This window comes from Neodiprion pinetum, chromosome 2, assembly GCF_021155775.2.
Source record: "Neodiprion pinetum isolate iyNeoPine1 chromosome 2, iyNeoPine1.2, whole genome shotgun sequence".
NCBI classification, from domain to species: domain Eukaryota; kingdom Metazoa; phylum Arthropoda; class Insecta; order Hymenoptera; family Diprionidae; genus Neodiprion; species Neodiprion pinetum.
In genome coordinates this window covers 27,333,943-27,359,081 of record NC_060233.1, presented here as the reverse complement: position 1 = coordinate 27,359,081, position 25,139 = coordinate 27,333,943, and the positions used below count along the sequence as shown (strand labels likewise).

Here is a 25,139-nt window from a genome sequence, read left to right as displayed (position 1 = left end):
AGACCCAGGGTTTCTTCGCGGCTTCTATGCCGTGTAGGAAGGAAAGCTGCAGGGAGCGGGAATGGAGGAGGAAGAGTAGCTTTGGAGAAAATTAAGGGTGGAGCGTCGAAGGGAGCGGAAGAATTGGCGCTGAGATAAGGGTGCACCATTTTATAATCCCGCCCTTGCCCTCCTTTCCCGCTGGCCAAGGTGTATTGGTTGTGTGGATGCGTGTAACTTTTCATCCCTTTGAAGAAAGTGCGGAATAATATTGATACGACTATTGAGGATATGAGTTTTCGGTAATTTGTTATTCTTGATTTTGACCTCGCTAAAGAATGGATCAAAAACATTTTCGAAAAATACTAATTTAAACTAATAAAATGAAATTTTCTACAAATAAGATACTCTGTTTCAATTCATTGTATTTGATATAGTTGTAAGTATTCGTAAGCTTTCTTCGACCTGTTTTTATATTATTTGGAGTGAAACGAGCAATTCGAAAAATGCTCCGACTTTCGTTTCATTTATTTTCAGCAGTGTGAATTTTTCAATACGAGGGTTTCAACGGACAGACTTGTTTTGAAATGGCTAAACTCAATACTTCCGATTCTCGAAAAATCAATTTGTAGGATTTAACGATAACGACAAAAATTTTTTTGATCAAACAAATTGAACATTTGTATTCACCGTCAGTAGAATATATAAAAAAAAAAAACACGGTATACATATATTAAACTGTATAATACGACGAAGGAGCGATAACTCCTAGAAAAAGACTGCGATCCCAGATGAATGGATTACACTCATCAAACTAGACCAAGCTAACTAAGAGCAAACTCTTTTAAATTTTACAACTGTTATTTCGTTCTAATTATCATTATCACTATTAATATGTTAGTCAGCACAGTTGGTGAAAAAAAGAGGGCAAAAACTGACTTGAATCTTGGTCTCTGAAAAAGACGCCACCTGCCAATATTGACATGACCAAGTTAATAAAAAGCATGTTTCACAGTGAAGACTGTATTTAAGGGGGGCATGTTAGTATAGTTGCACTGAATTAAGGTAAAAATTTATGAATTTTTTTTCTTTCAAGCACGCTATTTTTTTTTCACAAATAGTTCTCATTATTGTTTAGTACAATACTTAATATACAATGTGTACTTTTTTAAGGTGAAATTATTGAAAACTCGAAGCTGTAGTCATGTTTTTCTGTGGCCAAGAAATGTCGGAGGTTGTAAGTTATCTAAAACATGAAATTCATTTTTTCCAAAAAGACAATAGTCAATGTTGTACCTGACGATCTCACTCTCTATCGAATAACTATTGTTTACCAAATTAATGTTACTTGAAATCGCAAGTGTTTGAAATATTGTAATAGGTTATGTTACGATCGAAGCTCATACTTGCTATTAAATATAATAAAATTAATCCGCGCGCATTCGCCACTATTTAAAGTGCAGGTAAGCTGAAATATTTTCATCAGGATCCAAAGGTAAGCAAGGTTACTCGGATCGAAATTATCCGGAAAATCAATCCGAGGGCATAAAGCGGGTATTGTTCATGGGCGTACGTGTATAATACGGACGATTTATCGGTTCGCCGATATATCCTGCGTACCATGTGCGTTAAGAAGGTTTTAGTACACATGCAAAGCGCGTTGATGGTCACATCTGTTACTCACCGAGGGTACAGCGACGTCAGGTGGAAAATTTTACATTCTCCATGGTGAGTTAGCCCCACGGTATAATAACATGGCAAAGCCGAACTCAGGCGTTCAATGAAATCAATAGGTCGTTTCATTGCTGATTTGGAACATCGATCAAATCGTATTCAACTGAACGGTAAAGGCGACAACTGCTCCTCTGATATTTTGCGGAAAAATAAAATAAACGTGGAAGAAATTAATATTCGTACAAGATATGAGGAGTCCAGTCGAATCGAAAGTACTTTTTCCTTCATTTGTAACTCATGAACTTCGAGAAGTTCGGTGGTAAATAAATTTGAAGCAGTTATTACATGCATTTTTATTTACACAGTCTGCAAAATCATTGCTGATCTCGTTTATAATCGCCTGAGGTGAAAATTTTTAGTAGCCTCAGCGTTGGTCAAAATAAATATCGTCATTTTCAAAAGTAATTGAACATTATGGAGTAGACACATTTTAACACAATTCAGAATTCGTTTCAGAGCGTTTGTGTACAGTTTCCTCGTAACCGAAATAAGACTTGGTCCATAAAAATTGGACGAATCATACAATTATGGCAATAAAATAATACAGCAATAAGACACACGTGATCTTTCTGAAGTTGCGAACAACTTTTCTCGTTTGACTTCACAGATTTTCGATTCCTTCTATGTTAGGAGCAAACACTGTTAGATTAAAATCAAACTCTATCAGCTCAAGTTTCTGCTTTCCAAAGCTTGATTTAGATTTTTGACACTTCTTTCGTTTGATCCATTTCATTATCCATATGCTGTACGTCTCCTAAAATTATTATTAATTTGAGCTTGAACGTAGAAAATTTTACAAAATGGTTTTGGGCATATATATTCTGCACATACAACTACGAGCACGTCGGATGGTGTAACAGTCCATATTTTGTCAACGTTGTGTTCAAATAATTTGTAATGTGTCCGAATATCCGCTTGATATATGATTTATTGAAGTGTGTTACACGCAGCAATATGTTTGTACAGTTTGTAAAGTTTCTCTACGCAGCTTTCCACCTTGCCCCATCAAGTGTGTACCCAGCGTGTGCGAATTCTGCTTTAACAGTCAGCGAAACTATGAAACTGGATTGTCAAGTGCCTGGGTGGAAACAATTTCATTCCGGTTTAAGTGTCGGTTCAAACGTGTCGATCATTTTTTATCAAATAATACAATTTAATCACTCGGACTTTTCTATTTTTTTTTTAAATTGCCATCAGGTGGGTATTTTGCACTTTGTGAGATTTGTTGTTTGGTCCTCTGGACATTCAAATCCCTGTTCATTTTGGTTCAAAGATTGACTTTTCGCAACATTATTTTTCTGGTAATCGGTTACCTGTAATTTATTACTCATAGACAATTCCAAAATGGAATTTGGAGATGTTGAAGAAGCCAAAGACACTCCGGAACCTGTCCAGAATACTTTGGAGGTGAAAGTGTTCAAGAGGCGTTGGCTCCAACTTGCGCTATTTATCCTGTACAGTGTGAACACCTATATTCATATGTATCAGTACACAATCATCAGCAATATAATATGCAGGTAAGACCTAAGTGCTTGTACCCTTGCTGACAGTTACAGAAATTCGAATACATCCAACCAGTTGAGTTTTTCATGATTCATTATTTACAAAACTACGTTATTCTACAGGTATTACAACGTTTCCTCTCTGGCCGTTGCCTGGACCACAATAATTTCTCAGGTGGTCTATTTGGTTCTGATAATTCCATGCTCGTATCTGATCAATCTCATTGGTCTGAGATGGTCGATTCTAACGGGAGCGACGGTAACGTGTCTCGGAACATGGATAAAAGTTTTTTCAGTATCTCCGGATCGTTTCGCCGTGACTTTAATCGGCCAAACTATAATTTTTGTCTCAAAACCGTTTATCCAACCTCTGCCGGGATTGTTGGCTGCCCATTGGTTCGGCCCAAAACAAACCGCCTTTGCGTCTACCATGGCTACTTGTGGTACGATAATTGGGATATCCCTTGGCTACACAGTAATACCGATGATTGTCAAAAACCATGAAAAAATTGAGAAAATCGGCCAAGATTTGTCGGTGTTGTTCTGGTCGGTCGCCGTATCTTCTACTGTCGTTTGCGTGGCCTTGATGTTTCGTGAGTCGATTGAGTATCATTTGAAGAGGTGCCCTGGTCGATTTCGACGTTGACGTATATGTTTCCAAATATCAAAGGCCACGTATCTTAAACACGAAAAAGGTATTGACGTCAGCACTCCAAGACATTTTCATTTGACGCAAGAACAAAGGAATTGCATGGATTCTCCAAAATAGGAATAGTACATTTGTGGAATTCGTGCCATTTCTTTATTTCTGCGTCAATTGAAAATAGGTTGGAATGTTTTTGTTCGGAATGACCCATAGAATCGGTCTGTCCAACTCTTTTCCATGTTTGGAGATATATGCGACAACATCGACTAGGGCATTCCCTTAAGTATTATCTTACACCTTATACTGACCTTAGTTGTAATACTCATTTCCAAGTGTACCCGTCAACTGTTACTAGATTTATGCGTTGACACTTCCATTTTTAACACAAGGGGAAACTAGTTCTTTTTTTTTTCTCCTTCAGTTATTAAGGACAAGCCACGTGTACCACCGAGCGCTGCTAAGTCGCTTCAGATAGCAGGTGGCAAAGGTAAAACCAAAGATTATTTACCAATAATCAGAAGAATATTGAGCAACAGGGATTACTTGTTACTGTTGAACTCGGTCGGTATAGTGTTCGGTGTCCAGAGCGCGATGTTAACTATGCTGAATCCGCTTTACCTACAACACTTCAAGGTAATAGGTTTAATGCTACATGTAATTTCAACGGTAGGGACTTGTTCCATTCTGTCTTTTTGGTATTTCGTTTCAGAATAGCGAAAAAGACGCTGGAATGCTGGGTTCGTTACTCGTCATCGCAGGAGCCATTAGTTCGATAACTGCTGCTCTTATTGTCGACAAGAGTAAGAAATTCAGGTAATATATTGAAAGAATGTCGGACCTCCGTCATTTTACAATTCTTAATTTATCTGAGTAACGAAATCTCGTCAAACTTTGGCAAATAAGAGGGCTCATGATTTATGCGTGTCGGCCGAAAGAGTTTGCAAACGTCGTGATAAAATACAACAAATATCTAATCCAGTTGTGGCTGCGTAGCAAAGCGTCAAATTAAGTTAGAACCAGCTTGAAATATTTTAGCGTTGATGTAAATTTTTCGAACTTTCTTTCGTTAACCCAAAACTATAATCGTAAGCCCATACATTTCCCTAAGGTTTAAACAGTTTCCGTTACTGGGAAAGGAAAGAATTGTGAAATATGTAGGGCTTTTTTTAATCAAACTTGGAACCAAACTGACTATTTTAATTCAACAAAAGTTCCATGTCAGAACTCACGTTTTTGCGCTGCGTCCTCATGCAAGATGTCATTTGTTAAACAGAACGATTGGAAAAGAAAATCATAACCTGAAACTGTTCGATTCCAGAAATCCGAATATAATTCAGTCTCTTACGGGCTGGTGCAAATTTCGCAAAAATTTGAGAACTGACCATTATAAATATTATCAGTATATTTACTAAATACGACCATTCTACTCGGAGTCATGACCGAAAATCAGGTGATAAAATGATTACAGAGAGATTGCAATTTCCTTCTGCGTCCTTTCCGTCCTTGCGGAAATTCTATTCGCTGTGAGTTTCTTCGCTGAAATCAAATGGATGGTATTCGTCACCGGTATTTTGCTCTGGTAATTGAAGAAATGCAAGGCAATTAATTACAAAATCTGTGTAATGCGTTTGAAGAGCGAGTTAGAGTATAACGTGATCAATCGATTTACATTTCAGGAGTTTTTTGAGCGGCTACTCAACAGTGAACTACGAATTGAACATGGAACTAACTTATCCAGAACCCGAAAATATTTGCTCAGGTTTACTGTTTGTGTCGATAAGCATTTACACTTCCCTGTTGATTTTGATTTTAGATAGGTTGATGAAAGCCTACGGAGACAAAGCGGTGCACGCGTTATGCACACTACTGTTCATCCTCGCCACGTTTTTGACTTGCGTTAATAAAAGCGAACTTCGTCGCCAGAAGGCTGCTGAACGTGCCCTGAAATACAAGGCTGTCCCTCAAAAGTGAATGTGAAAATTTCATCCCTAGGAGGGCAGCCTATTTCACGGACTGACTCAGGAAATCGGACAAGTCATTTGTCAGAACTGGAGAGTATCTATAATCATGAAATATCAGGATGAGATTGATGTTTCGCAAAGTATTTTTGAGGATAAAGAATAGCATCGGGCATTGAATAATTTGTAATGTTCTTTTCTCGAGAAAATAATATATACGCTTTACACACGTTAAATTGAAACCAAAAAATCGATCGCATCTTGGCGATAAAAGTAAAAATTTATGGCTCCTACATTTATCATACGTATAGTGTATTAAGTGTACACTTTGATAAACTAATTATGACACAGTGCAAGAGAATCACCTGGAGATTGTTCTGCGGTGATAAATTAGATTTATAGAACACTTTTATATGGTTCAAGCATTTTTTTTTGTCTGCCTTTTGTACGTAATGTAACCGCCTCTGCGACAGAACAAAAAAAAAAAAAAATGTGCATCGTAGTAGTAAAAAATGCTGTATTTTGTACTCCACCGTATAATAAAACTTGTAAGCCATACTTTTGTTATATAAATTATCGTGCACCATGCAGGAAAAGTCTTTTTCGTCACGTGTATTCGCTGATTTCGTTTTTGGCCTGCACACACGATCTCCTACAGTTTATATTGCAAACTTACGATCGAGTCGAAAGACCCACTTTGCCTCCTTGATGTAAAATGTACGATTTCCGACACCTGTTAGGAAAGTTTAATTTACAAAAGCTGTAGAGCGTGCTTAAGGCACTCTACTTTTGTACAGCTCGATGAGACAACGTTGGCGCATGCGCACAATTCAGATGCCACATTTTACACCCGCTAGGGATTTCTTCGGCGCATGCGCACTTCCGAACAACTCGATCTTACGCACTGTATCACCGAGAGTGAATCACGCAACCCCAATTTTACTCGCTGTCGGTGGAGCCTTCGGTGTTTTTTAAAACACACGTTCCTGTACAGGCATTGAAAAAATAACGTGTGTTATACAGACAAATAGTCGTGTGACGATAATACGCAATTTTAAAAGTGTGCGCTAAACTTAATTGACCCATGATGATAGCTGATGTTGAATATTTGCGTCACACAGTCAGCTTGATTTAGGCGTCATAAATCAGGCGGGAGAAAAGGCCGAGAATACGAAACACTCGTCGAGAAGTTGCCTGATTATGCAGACAAATTTCATTCCTCGTGTCAATGCAAAATTTGATACGTTATTTCTATAATTTCAAACTAATTTCCACGCTAATCTACGAAAACAAACATCTCACGTGAGGAACGGTCTGATGAGACGCACATCGAAAAGAAAATTATTAGTGGATCTTACATGGATAACGGAACCTGTTGGGTCAAACTACAAGTAGGTACATGGATAAGTTATAAAATTGTTAATTTAATAACGAAAAACTGATGAGAATGACTAGAAATTGACATGAAAAAAAAAAAAAAATAAACAAAAAAAACAATTGATACAAAGAAATTAATTAACTAATAGGACGTATTTTACTTTGTGTATGATTGTGCGAATGAATGTATGAGTGTGTAATTTTAAATATTATGAAATAAACGATGGATGTCCATATATTTAAATATGATCAAACAGGTAAAAAAGTAAAATTTAATTGAATGAATAATTAAAAGATTTCTATCGTTATTTATATTTTATTTATTTAATTCAGTGTCGGAGTTAATTCTCGTATCCATCAATGTTCTTGTTTTTGTATACCTGTCCATTTTATTATGTTTACTGACTCAAATTCTTAACCTTCCCCGTGCATACATCTGTCTCTATCTCATTCGTCCGTATATTTATATGTAAAATAAGAAGAAAAAAAAAAAAAAAACACAAATATTCACAGTCAATGTCTAAGCTGGCTGATTAAAGAATTCACCTTGGCTCCTGTTGTATTTATGTTAGCCAGTTAAACAGCTCAGCGATACTGAATCAAATATGTCAATGTTGGTGGAAAAATTATAAATATTTGCTGTGCAATCGATCATATAAATGAAGATATTAAGTGTCTCGAAAGATTTTTGTCTCAAGATTTTAAATCAACCCGGCCATTTCTTGCTTGTCCGTTTGAGAAATTAAGTGTTATTTAGAGTATCTGGCCCAATCGGACAAATTGCCATCACTTATTCAGTGTTTTGCTAATTCTATCCCCGATTGAATTCGATTTCGGGCCGCTTTCGTGGTTAAACTATTAAAGGCAGATAGGTGACGTTATCGACTTCCACGTTGGAAGATCTTGTGCTCTGTGAGATTTGTTGTGTATACCAAAAATATACCAAGCTATTATTTCAACGACTGTGATCCTTATTGTGTATATAGTCCTGAATAGGGTCTATATTTTTCCATGAACTATAGAATTATTCCAGGTTCGAATTGCTTATTAGATTGACGCATACACGGGGCATGCGAACGCAGTTCTCGCCTTCGGCTCACACTGTAAACTTCACACTTGTTATCAGCGAGCCTCCAGTTTTATAGTAGACAATGAAAGGTGGCTTATATAATCCAACGTACTTGCAGACTAGTTGAGCAATATCACGTGAAGGGGAGACAGCATGTGATTGGCCACTAGTGTCCTGCCAAAACTGCATTTCATCGCGCAAAGCTGACCGAGTCGATCTCAAAAATACCCAGAGAGTCTGAGAGTCAGTCGATCAACATTTAGGAGACAGTCGATAAAACTCCTTGCCAAAGTCTCTGCTCTTCGGTACATTAGCGCTTTGCCACTGGAGCACAGCAGGGTGAAACAACTTTCGTCTTCCACTTTCTTGTTTGCACACAGCAAAAACAAAAAAAAAAAAAAAAACAAACAATGATGAAAAAGAAATTGACCAGTAAGAGTGCTAGCATTGATTATAATAATAACCAACAATGGAAACTTGTTTGCTTTTTTATCTCGAGAGTGAACTGCGAAAAATTTATGTTACCAACAAACGTGGTATAATAAACTCGAAAGGTCTACTAACCTTTGGCTGCTTCATCACCCAGCTCGATTCAGATCGTTATGTTTTTCAATATGTAATTTCGAATGTCGGTCCTATACCAAAGCATTGAGTGTCACCCCGCTGCTTGAGCATATATCCATCCGCATCACGCCAAGCTCGGACATGAGCATGTACCTGCCTTCCACTACGACAACAGTAAAAAGCGACGACCCGGTTGCATACCACCACCGACTTACCCGTCCTAATTTGCTTTGTTGGACATTTTAGAACCATATTTCAGCCATTGTATTTTCTTTATATTTTATTTCGGTATATTTCTGAATTAGGGTATCGATTAAATGAATCGGGATTGTGATACTGTGAGTGAATTGAAGTCCTGGCTACGAACTTTGCCCCTGCTGGTGCACAAGGGTTAATAAGGCACTTCAACAGAGCGAGGAACCCAAAATAGGTACTTTTGCAAGCCGCTTGGAAGGTGCTCGTCAGAATCGTGACTCAGACGATGCTAGAATGCAACCATGTGCATGTAAACACACAGGTCGGAAATTCCGATCATATTTATCTCATTGTTGGAGAATCTTGTTATTACACCCATGTGTAGGTGTGGGGATTTTGCATTTCTGCCCAGTCCACCTTCGCACTGAGTGAGAAAAATATACAACGTCCGTAATTAAGTTTGCACAGTTTTTTATCTATCCTGAACTAGGGAATTCCATTTGACCTTTGAAGAACCGGTTATAGCCTTAGTGGTTGCCTATTTAATTATCTCTCGTCATGAATCTAAACTGTTTGGTGTAGAAAGTCCAGTAGATGGTAATCTCGTGATCGAGTGATTTCTGTGACCACTCTTATCTCAAGAGTTCATCAGTGATCGATTAAAATACGCTGAGTGAGAAGAAGTGAACAGGAAAAACTGTAAACTGAGGGAGTTAAAATTTAAATACTCGACTAGTCGCTGAAATGAAACGTGATCTGATGCACTGATGCAATCAAACCTGAACTTCAGATCACTCAGTTCACTTGGTGGATTGAACAGTTCTTTTTACATCGAAGACTCGAAAGCAACCGTATTTAACCGTCAAAATGGTGATTTCAAAGAGTGTAAACGATACAGACACAGAAGAATTGAATTCGAAGGGATTAAATTTCGTGCTTAAAACGTCTTTTCCGAAGTTTGAAACGGAATTTCAACAAGTGGCAGGAGCCGAACGGATTTCAAAACATATTCAGAACGTTTTGGAGGTGAAAGTGTTCAAGAAGCGTTGGCTCCAGCTTGCGCTATTCTTTCTTTACAGTGCGAGCATTCATATTCATGTGTATCAATACACGATCATCAGCAATATAATATGCAAGTAAGATTAAACTGCTACGATGGTTTTCACCTACAGATTATACCCACGCGTGTACAACATCAAGAGTTCCTCGTCATTTATCGTTAAAAAAACTTTTTACGATTCCAGATACTACAACGTCTCTACACTGGCCGTTGAATGGACTTCGATTATTTTCATGGTGATGTACTTAATTCTGATAATTCCATGCTCGTATTTGATCAATCTCATTGGTCTGAGATGGTCGATTCTAGCGGGAGCGACGGTAACGTGTCTCGGAGCATGGATAAAAGTTTTTTCAGTATCTCCGGATCGTTTCGTCGTGACTTTAATCGGCCAAGCGATAATCGCTGTGTCGCAACCGTTCATCCAGCCTCTTCCGGGATTATTGACTGCCCGTTGGTTCGGCCCGGAACAAACCGCCCTTGCGACTACCATCGCTTGCTGCGGTATCACTGTTGGACTTTCCGTTAGCCACTCGATGACTCCGATGATAGTTCAAAATCGTGAGGGAATCGACGAAATCGGGCAAGATTTGTCGATCCTTTTCTGGTCTTTCGCTGCATCCTCTACCGTCATTGGCGTGGCTTTGTTGTTTCGTGAGTTGATTAAGTATAACGCGAATATTGTTTTACATTCCACTCACGACAATTATGGCACTTCAAGTTGCTATATTTCATTCGAGGTGTACAAACTGCGACTAGGCTTATCCGTTGACGTTGACACTTTTCGGCCCATCGTTATGGATCTAATGGTTACATTTTAATTACAGTTTTTCGAGACGGGCCACGTTTACCGCCGAGCGCTTCCAGGGCGCTTCAAATAGTAAATGGTGAAGCTGCTAAAACGGAAGATTACTTACCGTCGATTAAAAGAATATTGAGTAACAAGAATTACTTAGTACTGTGGAACTCTGACGGCATAATTATGAGTGTTCTGAATGCAATAACTGCAATGCTGAATCCGCTTTATCTAGCTCACTTTAGTGTAAGTAAAGCTCGGTGCGACGTATGATATCGATTTTATGGACTTGTTTCATCCTGACATTCGGTCAATTTCGTTTCAGAATTGCGAAAAGGAAGTTGGAAAGCTAGGGTTTGCGATTGTCATCACGGGAACCGTTGGTTCGCTAACCGTTGCCCTTGTTCTTGACAGGATTAAGAAATTCAGGTAATGTCAACCAGTTGAAACCTTAGCGACTTGAGTTGTTCGTTTAAATTGTGTTTGAAATCACAAGAGAACGCCCACTTGGCAGTTTCAATTCAACGTATTATAACACGAGCACAAAATGTGTGATATATAATTGGAAGGAAGCTCATTGCTAATTGTATTCATCTATACATAAAATTCGAGTTTTGGTTCATAATAACATATTTCTCACGACAAATATTATTCAATCATAATGAAACATTGATCGTTGCAATCAAATTTTTCTCCTAACTACAACATCAAAATACATACCACGTATTTGGAATTTCATATTTTTGTAATTGAGTTTCGTGTTACTTTTGCACAGACGATCATATGTTAAAAGTAGAACGAGCTGAATATTTCTATCAATATTGTGAGAAAGTAAAAATCTTGCATCAAATAACACATTTCGTAAGTGAATTATATGGTCCGTTACAAGATATGAATTCGTTCTGCCTGTTTGTGAAATTGAGTGTTGTTTTGAATAATTCGCGATAAAATAATTTATGCATGGTAGAGGTCAGCGCTTCATAACTTTCAAGTGTTTACCATCAATTACTGTCATCTTTTCGAATGCAATTGTGAATATAAATACGGTTTAATTTATGCTTTGAAAACTTGTTCTGTATGACTTGTAGCCCCGGTCTCGCCTGTTGAAGTACCCAACAGCCTATATCAAGCCATTCAATAATCGATTGCCAGAAACGCCATTATGCGGTCATGGCTAGTACAAGGATGCCAACCTGTTTTTTCTGTTTATCCACTAGTCAATTATACTGTTATAAACTGTTTACAGAGAGATCGCGTTTTCCTTGTGCAGTCTCTCTATCTTGGGGGAAATTCTGTTCGCTGTGAGCTTGTTCGTTGAAATCAAATGGATGGTATTCGTCTCCGGTATAATGCTTGGGTAATTAAAAATGTGTAATGCAGTTGATTACGAAATTAGTGTCATGTATTTGAAGAGCATTGTGTTATAATCTGACGAATTGTTCAAACTTACAGGGGTATATTGGTCAGCTATACAACGATGGACTACGAATTGAGCGCTGAAGCAACGTATCCGGAACCAGAACATATCGCCACGGGGCTGCTGTTCGTATCAGTAAACGTTTACAGTCCCCTGGTAATTCTGATCGCCGGAAGTTTGATGGAAGTATACGGAGACAAAGCGGCACACGCGTGTTTCATATCGCTGCTCATTCTCGGTACGATTTTAACTGGTGTTAATAAGAGCGAACTTCGTCGCCAGAAGGCTGCTGAATGTGTTGCGAACTACAAGACTGTCCCTCAAAAAGTATTTACCCAGCCTTCTCAGACTTTCGACGAAACAGTGTGGAATTTTGATCCCTGAAAGAGAAGCTCGTTTCACGGATTGGGAATTGAATCAGTTATTTGTAACAGCTGGAGAGAACTCGGAATTTTAATTATCGGGATTCGGTTGTGTGTTTTTCATAGTTCACGGAAGTGCAATGATAAGAACGCATCCAAGACTACTGTGGCAAGCAACGCCATATCATCAACTCGTATACCTTTGGGAAAAAATAACCAATTATATACCAATGATATATGCATTTCTTCATTTTTCTGTAACCAACAATAAGATAACCATGGTTTCTCCTGGTTTTTCAATATGCATAAGATATTCATCACGTTTTCACACCTGATTATTCATCCGGATTCAGTTTGTTTAGATTGATTTCCTTTAGTGAGAAAAATCGTACAAATTCCTTAACCTCAGGTAGGATATATTGGATCCACCTACCTCATTGTGACTATCATCTTTGGCCCAGTTCTACCAACAACTATTACGAGGTTGAAATTTGTGACGTTAATGTATTGTTGACTTTATTTCTGCATGGTGTGTGCATTAAAGGTACGAGGCGAAACATTTTGTTTCTGATACATGAAGATGGGGTTCCATTTCGACATTTCAAACATTTACAGACCAACGATCAATCAGAGACTGAGCAGATGACCAGCTCAAAATATAATATATACGTACATGGCGGTAGAAAAGATCGGCGAACACAGTGAATATACATAAAGAATGAGTGGATGCATACAGGGGATCTTTGTTGAAAGGGTCTCCAACTCTCTTCCTGCGCCAATACACGCGCAACTTTCACCCGAGCTCAGGAGGCCGAGCCAAATACTGCCAACTTGACGAAAATGTCGGCCCGCTCGTAATTTTATCTAAGTAATAGAATCTCTTCAAATTCCGCCAAATAAAAGGGCTTAGCATTGTGCACATTAGTCGACTAGGAAAAATTCAGAAAAGTGGTTATAAAATACGAAAGATATCTGAATCGGTTGCGATAGTGTGGCATAACCCTAAATCCATGGGAAACCAGCCGGGAATACTTGAGTGTTAACACCAACTCTCCGAAGTTTGACTTGGTTAGTCCACAACAAGATGCCAGCCACTCTTGTGTCAGTCTCCTCCAAAAAATAATGCCTTCTGTTTTAATGTATCGACTAGTATACATATACAAATTTCCACAAGTCAGTCACGGCGGCAATACGAATAATATTCCGAATTTCAGCCGGCAGGGATTTCAAAGACGAATGTTCACTTTCGGATAACTCAATTTTGCGCACTGTATTACTGAGAGTGAGTTACGTAACCTCAATTTAACGCGCTTTCTCGGAAACTTCGGTGTTTTTAAAAGACACTTTTCTCAACAGGTCTTGTAAAAATAGCGTGTGTTACACTTACGAATAGTCGATATCCGACCCGTCTGATTATAGCGCTCGCCTTGGCTGATTTTGCACTTACGTGAGACAGTCAAATACCTCAGCGATATTTAGGACCCGAAATCCGAACAATTCTATACTTCGTGAAAAAATTTGGATCATGTTCAGGACGAACATTCAACAATGAACACACTTGTTGTAACTGGAGCTTTGTACATTAAGAAACAAACAATGAAACTGCCAAAGACGTCCATTTTTCATGCCATGGATTCCTCGAGCACGAACGCTGCAAGAACGTTAGGAATATAGCAGAAACGGTATACAACTTATTTTGCAGATCAGCAAAATTTCACTTACGAAAGTCAGTAAGAGCACCTATCTATATATCTTCAATAGTTTGTAGAATAAATTCTAAGTAAGTCAATGTTAATGGAAAAAATCCAAAATACTTACCGTGCTATAGGTCATGTAAATAAAGATAATTTATGCCTCAGAAGATTTTTGTCTCAAGATTTTTAATCAAACCATCCATTTCTTACTCGTCTGTTTGATAAATTGTTATTTATTTTTAGTACAACTGTCGCAATCGAAAAAAATTCAATCACTTCGTTATCGAATGTACTGAAAAATCGATCACCGGACGTAAGCAATGCGTTTTTCGGATTTGTTTTGGGCCGCTCTTGTGATCAAAGTATTATAAAGATAGATCGGTGCCATCACCGACTTCCGCGTTGAAAGATTTTGTGCTCCACGACATTCGTTCTCCCGGGACATGTTCTTGTTCGATAATTTCATCAGCTTGCGGGTTAGCGACGAGCGTTTCGCGCCTGAACCTTGATCAGAAGCCGCTCATCGTCACCTCACCGATTACTGTGCTACTCGCGAGTTCCTTTCTCAGCAATTTGCGGGATAAAAAAGTGAATTCATGGCCAAGCGCTTTGAAACTGAACGAACCAAACTAATGCCAGACGAGTCGGCCGCACGCAGATATGCTGAATTGATTTCGTTTCAATGCCACTTGGCACTCGCCGATCCTGCGTTTCGAAATTACGTTCTTTGTGCTCAAGGTTCGGATCCACACTGCCTCAACCCCCTTTCTGAAGCTCCCCTCTACTTACATTTCGCGATATTTCTCCATCTTTCGTAAGATGGCGCTAGACAGATTTGACAACAAGGGATTATCTTTCCGTAGTTGTACGGTATAAATTGATATTTATCGATGACGACTCGGGTTTAAGTATACAAAGCAAATCACGCAAATTCATTAATGAATCCATTCATTTTGGGTTCGCGGCAGCTCACACTGTGAACTACACGTTTGTTATTAACAAGCCTCCAGTTCCATTGCCGAAGGTGGAAGGTGACCTACTTAAAATGACGAACTCGCAGCCTGGTTCAGCAATGCAATGTTACGTCGAGTGTAGACAGAACGCGATTGGCCAATGACCTCCTACCAAAACAGGGTTCCACCGCGACATGCTGATCGAATCGATCTGAAGAAAACCAAGAATGTCTAAAAGCCAGCCGATATTTACGAGGCAATAGATAGTAAACCCGTGATTGACTCATTTTGACGACTGCTCTTATGACAAGAGTTTAGCAGTGATAAATACGCTGAGTAGGAAGAAGTGAACGTGAAAAAATGTGAACGGACCCAGTAGAAATTTGCATACTCGGCTATGCACCGAAATAGAACCTGATCTGATGCACTGACGCAATCGAACTGAACTTGAACTCGTTCAGTTCAGGTGGTGAATTAAACAGTTCTTTTTAGATTAAAGACTCGAAAGTAACCGTATAAAAACGTCAATATTCTGAAGGTAAAGAGTGGCAAAAATGCAGATGCAGTAAAACCGAATTTGAGTGGACTAAACTCCGTGCTTAAAGCATTTGTTCTGAAGTCTGGAGATATTGAGGAAGCCAAAGAAAGTTCGGAACCTGCCCGAAATACTTTGGAGGTGAAAGTGTTTAAGACGCGTTGGTTTCAATTCGCGCTATTCGTTCTTTAAAGTGCTAATATCCATATTCATCAGTACCAATACACGATCGTTAGCTATATGATATGCAAGTAAGATTAAAATCGCTCCGATGATTCTCACCTGCAGATTATATCCACGCGTATCCAACAGCCACAGTTCCTCGTCATTTATCATTAATAAAACTTTTTACGATTCCAGGTACTACAATGTCTCCTCGCTGACCGTTTAATCGACTTTATTTAATTTTCATGGTGATGTACTTCATTCTGATAATTCCATGCTCGTATTTGATCAATCTCATTGGTCTGAGATGGTCGATTCTAGCGGGAGCGACGGTAACGTGTCTCGGAGCATGGATAAAAGTTTTTTCAGTATCTCCGGATCGTTTCGTCGTGACTTTAATCGGCCAAGCGATAATCGCTGTCGCAGCCGTTCATCCAGCCTCTTCCGGGATTATTGACTGCCCGTTGGTTCGGCCCGGAACAAACCGCCCTTGCGACTACCATCGCTTGCTGCGGTATCACTGTTGGACTTTCCGTTAGCCACTCGATGACTCCGATGATAGTTCAAAATCGTGAGGGAATCGACAAAATCGGGCAAGATTTGTCGATCCTTTTCTGGTCTTTCGCTGCATCCTCTACCGTCATTGGCGTGGCTTTGTTGTTTCGTGAGGTGATTAAGTATAACCCGAATATTGTTTTACATTCCACTCACGACAATTATGGCACTTCAAGTTGCTATATTTCATTCGAGGTGTACAAACTGCAACTAGGCTTATCCGTTGACGTTGACACTTTTCGGCCCATCGTTATGGATCTAATGGTTACATTTTAAATACAGTTTTTCGAGACGGGCCACGTTTACCGCCGAGCGCTTCCAGGGCGCTTCAAATAGTAAATGGTGAAGCTGCTAAAACGGAAGATTACTTACCGTCGATTAAAAGAATATTGAGTAACAAGAATTACTTAGTACTGTGGAACTCTGACGGCATAATTATGAGTGTTCTGAATGCAATAACTGCAATGCTGAATCCGCTTTATCTAGCTCACTTTAGTGTAAGTAAAGCTCGGTGCGACGTATGATATCGATTTTATGGACTTGTTTCATCCTGACATTCGGTCAATTTCGTTTCAGAATTGCGAAAAGGAAGTTGGAAAGCTAGGGTTTTCGATTGTCATCACGGGAACCGTTGGTTCGCTAAACGTTGCCCTTGTTCTTGACAGGATTAAGAAATTCAGATAATATTAACCAGTTGAGACCTTCGGGACTCTAGTTGTTCGTTTAAATTGTGTTTGAAATCACAAGAGAACGCCCACTTGGCAGTTTCCATTCAACGTATTACAACACGAGCACAAAATGTGTGATACATATTTGGAAGGAAGCTCATTGCTAATCCTATTCATCTATACATAAAATTCTAATTTTGGTTCATAATAACATATTTCTCACGACAAATATTATTCAATCATAATGAAACATTGATCGTTGCAATTAAATTTTTCTCATAACTACAACATCAAAATACGTACCACGTATTTTCAACTTCACATTTTCTGATTGAGTTTCGCGTTATTCGGAAACACACTACGTCATTCACAAAACGGTTTTTTTATATTTTTACCTTGCTTCTATTTTCAATCTGTCATCTGTTGTCTTTTTTATCACATTCTGGGAAGCGGCTTGCCTGATTTGGATGAAAGGAATCAAATGTTGGGCGTAATTTATCAATAGAATTTTTTAAACCTCTATTATTTGCGAATACACGACAAGTGTTATGCAAAAAGGAATTTGACAGAGTTGAATAAAATTTAGGATAAAAATCACGTATCCGTCGGGGATACGACATATGCTTCGAAACTCTATTGTTTTTTTTTTCCTACGATATCTCACCCGGTATTTTTCAAAACATCGAAATTTTTTCCATATACTATTTTTCTTCGGTCTGTCTTATCGGAACATCCATAAAATCGGTGTTGGCCAAATTGTTGGTATATTCTACAGTCTTACTATGTTTATTACTTTTTTTTATTCATGAATTGAATAGTCTCTCTTTTTCACCGCGTTTTCGACGACCTACGAAAGATCATAGACAATTAACAGTGTAATCAGCGTTACACGCACCACATACACTTTGTAATTCACCTAAGCACTGCGATTTCTCGCTATATCTACTCGGCGTCGTGCTAAAAAATAAACAACAAAGCCCTTTTCTCAATTCTTCCCAATTTTCACATTTGGGAAGCGAGCGTTTCTTCGTATATACGCGTTTCATCGTGCAGAAGGTTCTACTTGGCTGAACGGGATTCGGCTCTGAGATCCGAGGGGTGCTGATGGGATACTTCTATCGGGCGACAACACGCCCACGGTGACTAGAGTCGTCGTAAAAAGCATCGCTGCGGGGGGCGGCGGGGAGATCTGCAGCAATAACGGAATGGCTGTATGGGGGATCGCTATGGGGGCAACGCTGTACCGAGTTACCGAGACTGGGGGCGCCCCCATAACGACAAATTATGATACTTGGTTTTTTTTCTTTTTTTTTTTTATCACGCCGTCTCTTCGCCCGCGTTAGCAACCTGAGAACGATATCCTCTGACTGCTCGTGCGACGTAATTATAGGTATATATACTACAACGAGAGAAATTTTTATCTCCGGTTACCGCTCGTCCTTGACTGTTTTCATTTTTTACCATAATCGACAAAATATAGTTCTAGGTAGAAAATGAAAATCAATTTTGTAGATGTTACCGGAAAGTCTAGTATCCGGAACTATTCTTTCTCATTACGATCACTGTTACTATATTTACTTGTAACTGTTGCGAAAATTTAATGCTTGTGCAACGATAAATTGACGGCAAAGCCTTGTTTAGCTAAAAAAGTAGAGTAAACCTCACAAACTGATTTTGCGTTGCAATTAGCAAAAAATGATCGACGATAGAGCAAAATGGTTACGCGTACCTCGTTTTTCGTAATTCCAACAACATTCAAACAGTTTTTTCAACGATACCTCTTTTACTGAATTTTTTTAGTTACCATAATAAACGAAATTTTTCACAGTGTACGTATATACCAACATGTTATACCTATAAACCTAATAGAACTTTAAATTCGTTTTTTTTTTTTTTTTGTAATTTTTTTCTCAGATTGAAAACAATGTCGAAATAATTTGTTTCGATGTACTGTATGGTAAAAGTGTTTTCACGAAAAATGTTTCCTTTTGGTAACTCTGATGATTATATGGATCAAAGCTTATTTTAGGCCGATCACAAGTATAGCTGTTAATTATATCCCGATGAATATTATTTGTAATTACGTGACCGGTAAGTTTGATTCCAGAGTTTATTTAACTTGACGTAAACCTGTAATAGATGTTTATTTTATGATCGAAGACAAGAAATATCGTTTCCCTTTATCGGGTGTATTTAGTTTCAATTTCTTAGATCTGGGAGTAAGTTATAACGCACACTTCGACAGATTCGCCATAATCTGTATAAAATATCTATCATTGGAATTCCAAATTTTCTAATTATATATTATCATTCTACTCCAAAGTATATAATACGAGAATCGCTTTGACGAAACTGTGGGATCAATCAAAATAATCATCGATTACCAACAACGGATCAATAGGAGTACACACGTATAAACAGTGACTTGAGGGTGCGTCTTGACCGAAAACCACATGACGTGCGATAATCCGTATTCGTGCCAAATGTCGCCCTTTAGCGAAAGGGAAGCTGCAGTGAATTTTTATCGCTCTGGATGACAAATAGCCTCGATCTGAGCTAACCATATGCGTAAACGGGAGTAGCTAAATGCGCACTGCGCTATATTCATACGTCCATTTGAATTCTGGGTATTAGGGTATGCATAAATATAAACGCACGTCTGATATATTTGCATAACGAATTCGCCAAAGCTATTACAGCCATTCTCATTTTTTCGCAGTGGTTCGATGTGCAACAGAAATTGTGAACGCACGATTTTTTAGTCTTATTTTGATTTGAACTTCACTATTTCAAGCTACGAAAATTCACCAACCAGTTTCAGACGGTGACATCAGAAGTAATACTCCCGTACAAGGTGTCGCATCATTCATCGTAAGACGCGGTCGCGAAGCGCAAACAATAAAAACCGGTCCTCATAAAACGTAAGTATCTTTTGCAATATTACATTCAACTGTATAAGATCATAGTCTGTATCTTTATTAATAAATGGTTCGATGATTTTGAATATTTGAATAACGTATCGTGGTCAAAATATGTTTTACTTTGTTTCACTTACATACAGTGAGAGAAATTTTTAGTTTCGGTTACAGCTTAGTCTCTGAATATTTTCATTTTTTATCACAATCGAAAAATGCAGTTCTAGGTAAAAAATAAAAATTAGTTTTGCAGCTGTTAACAGCTGATTTTTTTTTAAAATTTGCGTTTTTCTCGCAATGTGTGAATAATTCTACAAAATAAAGAGCGGCAATCGATTTGTCAGAAATTTTCACCCCTATTTCATATACTTGACTGTTATTTAATATGCAATATATTTCGAAAAAATCGAGAGAGTTAGTTAATGCTTTTTTATAAGAATTTCAAGTCCAATTGCTGCGTTCATGCGATTATTGGTCTCAAATACTAAACATATTACGTGTAACTTTGTTTATTTAAGTATGTTGAAGCTGTAGGCCTTATTTTTCTGCCATATTAAAATAAGGCCTACTGGCAAGGTTTTAAAAAATGTTTAATTTTATTTTTGTTCACGGTACAAGTTACCATTATTCATATATATTTTATAGAAAATGTACTTAAATAATGATTATCATTAATACCCGTTAATTAAATTGGATATTTTTCAGATTATTTCAAATACCCCTTACATAGATATTATTATCCGCAAGCACCTTATTATGTTATTGCTACACCATTATTCGTCACGTCTAATAACTTGAAAAATTCTGATATGTGATTATTATAACGCTGAGTAAAAGGAGCTGAGGTATAAAATTCAGGGCAGGTAGCTAAAGGCGGTGAAAATTAGAATTTGAAATCTTTTCCAGCAAGGCAGGAATCCGGTAATCTAGGATCACCTGATAATTAGACGAGCGTAACGAACCCGTTGACACCAGTTCAATGCCGTGAGAATTTGCTTAAGTAAACCCGTTAAAGTATTTTGAGTGCAGCGAATCATTTCACCGGCATTTTTATTTACAATCAACACTTTATCAACTACCGCTGCTGTTTAATCCGTTGATCCGGACATAAATCTGATTAGCGAATCAGGATAGTTGTTACATCTCAGCACCCGGCATGAGAAAAAGACTGCGTAGATATTTACGAGTCAATGCGAAGTAATGATGAAATTATAATTTAAACCAACGAGTGAACGAATCGATATAAACCCGTATAAACCAGTGAGAATAACGATCGATGATTAACAGGTGTATGAAATTTTTCCAAAACTGGTAAAACTTAACGATCCTTTATTCTGTGGTGCGCAGAGTCAAGTGTTTCGCTCAGAAACTCGACTCGCACGTGAATTGGAGTGAACGAATCACGTTATGCACGAACGAATAAATGACACCAACTGAAATCGTGGATGAAAAAGCATCGAAAGATATCAATACGAACGAATTCTAGCGTGCATTTTACGCGCACACAAGAATAACGAGGATCGGCAGCAGTTGTGCCGTGTAATTTGTACGTGTGCGTTGAAGGGCAAGGACGCATCTGCAGGGTGACGGAAGGCGGTATAAGATCGGGCAAAATATAACGACAATAAAAATAATAACAATAATAGCATTAATAGTCTGATATAATATAATATAATAAAAAGTGGAGAGAGAAATTGTGCAAACAAGTATAAAATTCGCAGCACAACGTGTCCACAGAGGTGAGTAATACGTGTGTTCAGTTTAGGATGGGGTCGCGAATGGCTGGAGAAGATCATTCACGTTTCGTTCATCCATACGTACATGCATCCGCAGCGTATGAATACATTCATGGTCGTATAAAGTGTTTTTCTCTGCCCGGGGACTGTGCGCGTCGGAAAAGGAACGAGGAACCAGCCTAGGGACGACGAGGGGTGCCTGCATGCCGCCCTTTGTTAGGGCTGCGTTCACGGAGCAAGTGACACCGGCTCAACCAGATTGGCGTCGATAAAACCTAATAACGGGATGCACCCGGGTCAATAAAGCGCGACGACCCGGCCGACTGGCTCCACGTGAAAGTGCGATTGTTTGTATTGGAAGAAGACGATGGTGAAAATAGTCCTTAACTTTCATTTTATGTTCAAGGTAAGCCATTGGAAACGTTATCGTGACCATAAAAATGGTCAAAACTGGCATATCTTGGGTCGGTAAGAACTTAAATTAAGGATGAGGCCTCACTTAACCAAGTCTCTTAGTGCACTTCTGAGGTTTTAATGCAAGACGCTGTCAAGAACTAGTCCGTGCAATGTTACTCGAATTATAGTTGACTCAGAACTGAAGAATGCGTCGTGGTTTGTAAGCGCGATAGCTTGAGCTTGAGTTGGAAACGAGTTGGAATCCGATCTTGATATAGACGTTTTATAAGTATGCGAGTATATTGCAACTTCGAAACGATTCTAGTGATCTGCGTCGATTCCAGGAAAGTCAGTTAATTAATGTGGCAATTGACGGTAATAGTGGAAAAAAACGTAAAAGACGGAAGTTTTACGCGATGAAAATCGTGCTAGGTATCTAGATATGAATGTCGCTTTGCGTGGAGGCGAAGTGCTATGAACCAATCATACAAGTGACGTAGTAATGCAATGGCGATAGTATTTTGCAGATAAAATATGTACCGACTGTGGAAGATCGAAACATGTGATGACTGATAACACACTATCCGTCATAACAGAACTGACACTACGATCTGACTAAGCAATATAGATGACCGATCTGACAGTTGACATTGAGTAAAGCCCATTTCTCAATGAACAAAGGCAAACGAAACAGGGAATCAGGCGTGAGAAATGAGAATCATTTGAGAATTCCAAAACACTACAGCGATCGAAATGAATCAACGTGATGAATTTTAAAATAAAAACCCGGCAGTGACAAGTAAGGAATAAGGTCATCTGTTCCAACTGACGGACATTCACGGGTATCAGTGACAGTGTGTCACTATAAAAGCAGTTGTTTTGATCTTCTCGTAGTGTCACAAAATACTTGTCGACACTGTAAAATTGGTTCACTGTTCGATTACTGACATTTCTTCTCACCCAGTCCGTCAATCTCAAACAATGATTGAATGTAGCGATATTTCGCTGATCCCACTATCATCGCTGGTGGTTTTAGTTACTATTCACCGATGATTAGCATAAAAAAAAGTGTTGAGAAGATCTTATAATTTACGTTTCCATTCCATACATTCGTCGGACGTTAGTATCATCGGAACAACATCATCAATAATGATCGAGTATCTTCTCAGTGGAGTTGGCTACACTCGGCAAATAATCCGTATTACATTGTCGCAATGGAACATTATCTGGTGGTCCATTAGCCGGCGGTTAGCCTGCACATGAGAGCAACCATCCTTCATCCCGGGATACGAGGGTCCCCCGCAAACCTTTCCTGATCCTACTGTTTCGTACCGCTTAGAGCACCTGCCCTGGTACCTATAATACGACAGGTCGAGTCCTTTAATGTTGTGCCCCAAAATGGCACACACGCGTTTTCGAGCAGGTCAAGAAAGTGTTTCGAAAGTATTGGCGATACGATATCCGACATGACTATAACGCAGGTCACTTATGAAATTCACTTTCATGAACCACAATAGTCAATATCTTGGCTTATTATATTAGCGGAAGTAATAGTCGTGAGACGGTTAACAACGGAATTTAATCATCGTTCAAAGAACCTAATTAACATGTAAACATAACGTCGATCCGTTCACTTTGCGTAAGTATCCACTTATTCCATTCGCTGTATTCGATTCCACCGCAGGATCGTCACCGCATTGATAAGGTGGCATTGATAAACGAGACAATAGAAATGTAGGACGTGTATAGCTTCTCGAATACTTATCGCGAATTATCAAAGACTTGTTTAACCAACGAGAACTGCTCTCGATCACTATGCTCCATGTGTTATGTAATGTATACATGCGGACATGTATCTATTTAGACATAAATAAGTATAGGTGAGCGAACACGTCACTGGAACCACTATACTGAGAGCGCTTAGCGAGTACATTAAGGAAATTGCGACGAGACCAAAGCCACGCGTGCCTAGGGGTGGTTTAGATGGGTTCACCCTGCACTGACATTTAGGGCATCGGGCATTAGCAACGTGCTGGAATAATTTTTTTCTCACTTCGCGAGGCGAGAAAAATGAGAACGCCACACCGTAATTGCCCATCATTGACGGTATCGGACTAAAGCAAGCTCAACGTCGAAGTGTTCGAGAGAATTCAAATTCTTTTTTTCTGTAATATGATTGACCGAGCAAAGACAATGACGCATGAAATTCCAGTTTAATCCAATCACTGGGAATTAGTATACATTCACAGCTGTATATTAGAGTGATCGTGAAATGCGAATAACTTCATAATAATTGTAGAAAAGAAATCTTGACTGAAAGTGTTTTGAATATTTAATAACAAATAGACTTTCACAAGTTTTTTAAACAATTGACGTTTTCTGTTTCATAGAATTACTTCGTTTTGTCATAATTTCTGAAGGGCATAAAACCGACTGATAAAATTTCACGTTTAGACTTTGTGGGCGCTGCAGATTTCACGCCTTTTTATCGTTTTTTTTCACACGTATGGACGCGGGCGAGTTTTGATTGTTAATTTCAACGAACTCGGCAGATCGAGCTCGATTCTAATCACGGTCTGGTGCAGAGCGAGTACCTTCGTTATACGTCAAAAATATTAATTCCTCCAAGCCCCCAGCTCGTTGAACGAACTACTTCCGGTTCCAAGTAACTCTTGCCGGAAATCAGAGGCCATGAGTTCACCGCCGACTTGTTCCGATTCGATGATTTAACAAATTGCGGGAACACTTGGGTCGAAATAAAGCCTGTCATGCAAATAGTAGTATTTATTAGTTAATGGATCGAAAATGTATGAAATAAAGTTGTTCGAGAAGTCTACATGTGATCGTTTAAGAACGAAGTGTA

At 38.7% G+C, this 25,139-nt stretch overlaps 3 protein-coding genes and 1 long non-coding RNA gene across 6 annotated transcripts in view; 3 read left to right on the top strand and 1 right to left on the bottom strand.

The window, feature by feature from the left end:
* The window catches only part of Lim3 (Lim3 homeobox protein), a 113,577-nt gene that overhangs the window by 18,328 nt on the left and 70,110 nt on the right, over positions 1–25,139 (bottom strand). The gene's annotated exons all lie outside the window — the stretch shown is intronic.
* Positions 2,790–6,354, top strand: LOC124211565 (choline/ethanolamine transporter FLVCR2-like). 2 transcript variants are annotated; one of them, XM_046610759.2, is made up of 7 exons: positions 2,790–2,910; positions 3,047–3,230; positions 3,339–3,658; positions 4,283–4,494; positions 4,571–4,674; positions 5,330–5,440; positions 5,538–6,354. In XM_046610759.2, the coding sequence occupies exons 2-7, from the start codon at positions 3,058–3,060 to the stop codon at positions 5,830–5,832; spliced, it is 1,215 nt and encodes a 404-aa protein (XP_046466715.1). In that variant the 5' UTR covers positions 2,790–2,910; positions 3,047–3,057; the 3' UTR covers positions 5,833–6,354. The 2 variants fall into 2 exon arrangements, with proteins under 2 accessions (XP_046466715.1, XP_046466714.1); XM_046610758.2 differs by having other exon boundaries at positions 3,339–3,808.
* LOC124211563 (uncharacterized MFS-type transporter C09D4.1-like) lies at positions 8,741–14,512 on the top strand. Its single transcript, XM_046610751.2, has 6 exons — positions 8,741–10,160; positions 10,269–10,738; positions 10,912–11,126; positions 11,206–11,309; positions 12,127–12,237; positions 12,333–14,512. The coding sequence occupies exons 1-6, from the start codon at positions 9,892–9,894 to the stop codon at positions 12,679–12,681; spliced, it is 1,518 nt and encodes a 505-aa protein (XP_046466707.1). The 5' UTR covers positions 8,741–9,891; the 3' UTR covers positions 12,682–14,512.
* On the top strand, positions 16,252–17,242 carry LOC138190439 (uncharacterized). Its single transcript, XR_011176390.1, has 3 exons — positions 16,252–16,670; positions 16,844–17,058; positions 17,138–17,242. It is a non-coding gene; the product is annotated as an uncharacterized lncRNA (long non-coding RNA).

What these genes read in the sequence shown, in the direction of transcription:
- LOC124211565 (XM_046610758.2), top strand. Translation starts at nt 3,058, where the DNA reads ATGGAATTTGGAGATGTTGAAGAAGCCAAAGACACTCCGGAACCTGTC. An exon ending in TTGCGTGGCCTTGATGTTTC is followed by an intron (nt 3,809 to 4,282) that starts GTGAGTCGATTG and finishes TTTCTCCTTCAG; the next exon opens with TTATTAAGGACAAGCCACGT. An exon ending in GTCACCGGTATTTTGCTCTG is followed by an intron (nt 5,441 to 5,537) that starts GTAATTGAAGAA and finishes TTTACATTTCAG; the next exon opens with GAGTTTTTTGAGCGGCTACT.
- LOC124211563 (XM_046610751.2), top strand. Translation starts at nt 9,892, where the DNA reads ATGGTGATTTCAAAGAGTGTAAACGATACAGACACAGAAGAATTGAAT. An exon ending in ATCAGCAATATAATATGCAA is followed by an intron (nt 10,161 to 10,268) that starts GTAAGATTAAAC and finishes TTACGATTCCAG; the next exon opens with ATACTACAACGTCTCTACAC. An exon ending in TGGCGTGGCTTTGTTGTTTC is followed by an intron (nt 10,739 to 10,911) that starts GTGAGTTGATTA and finishes TTTTAATTACAG; the next exon opens with TTTTTCGAGACGGGCCACGT.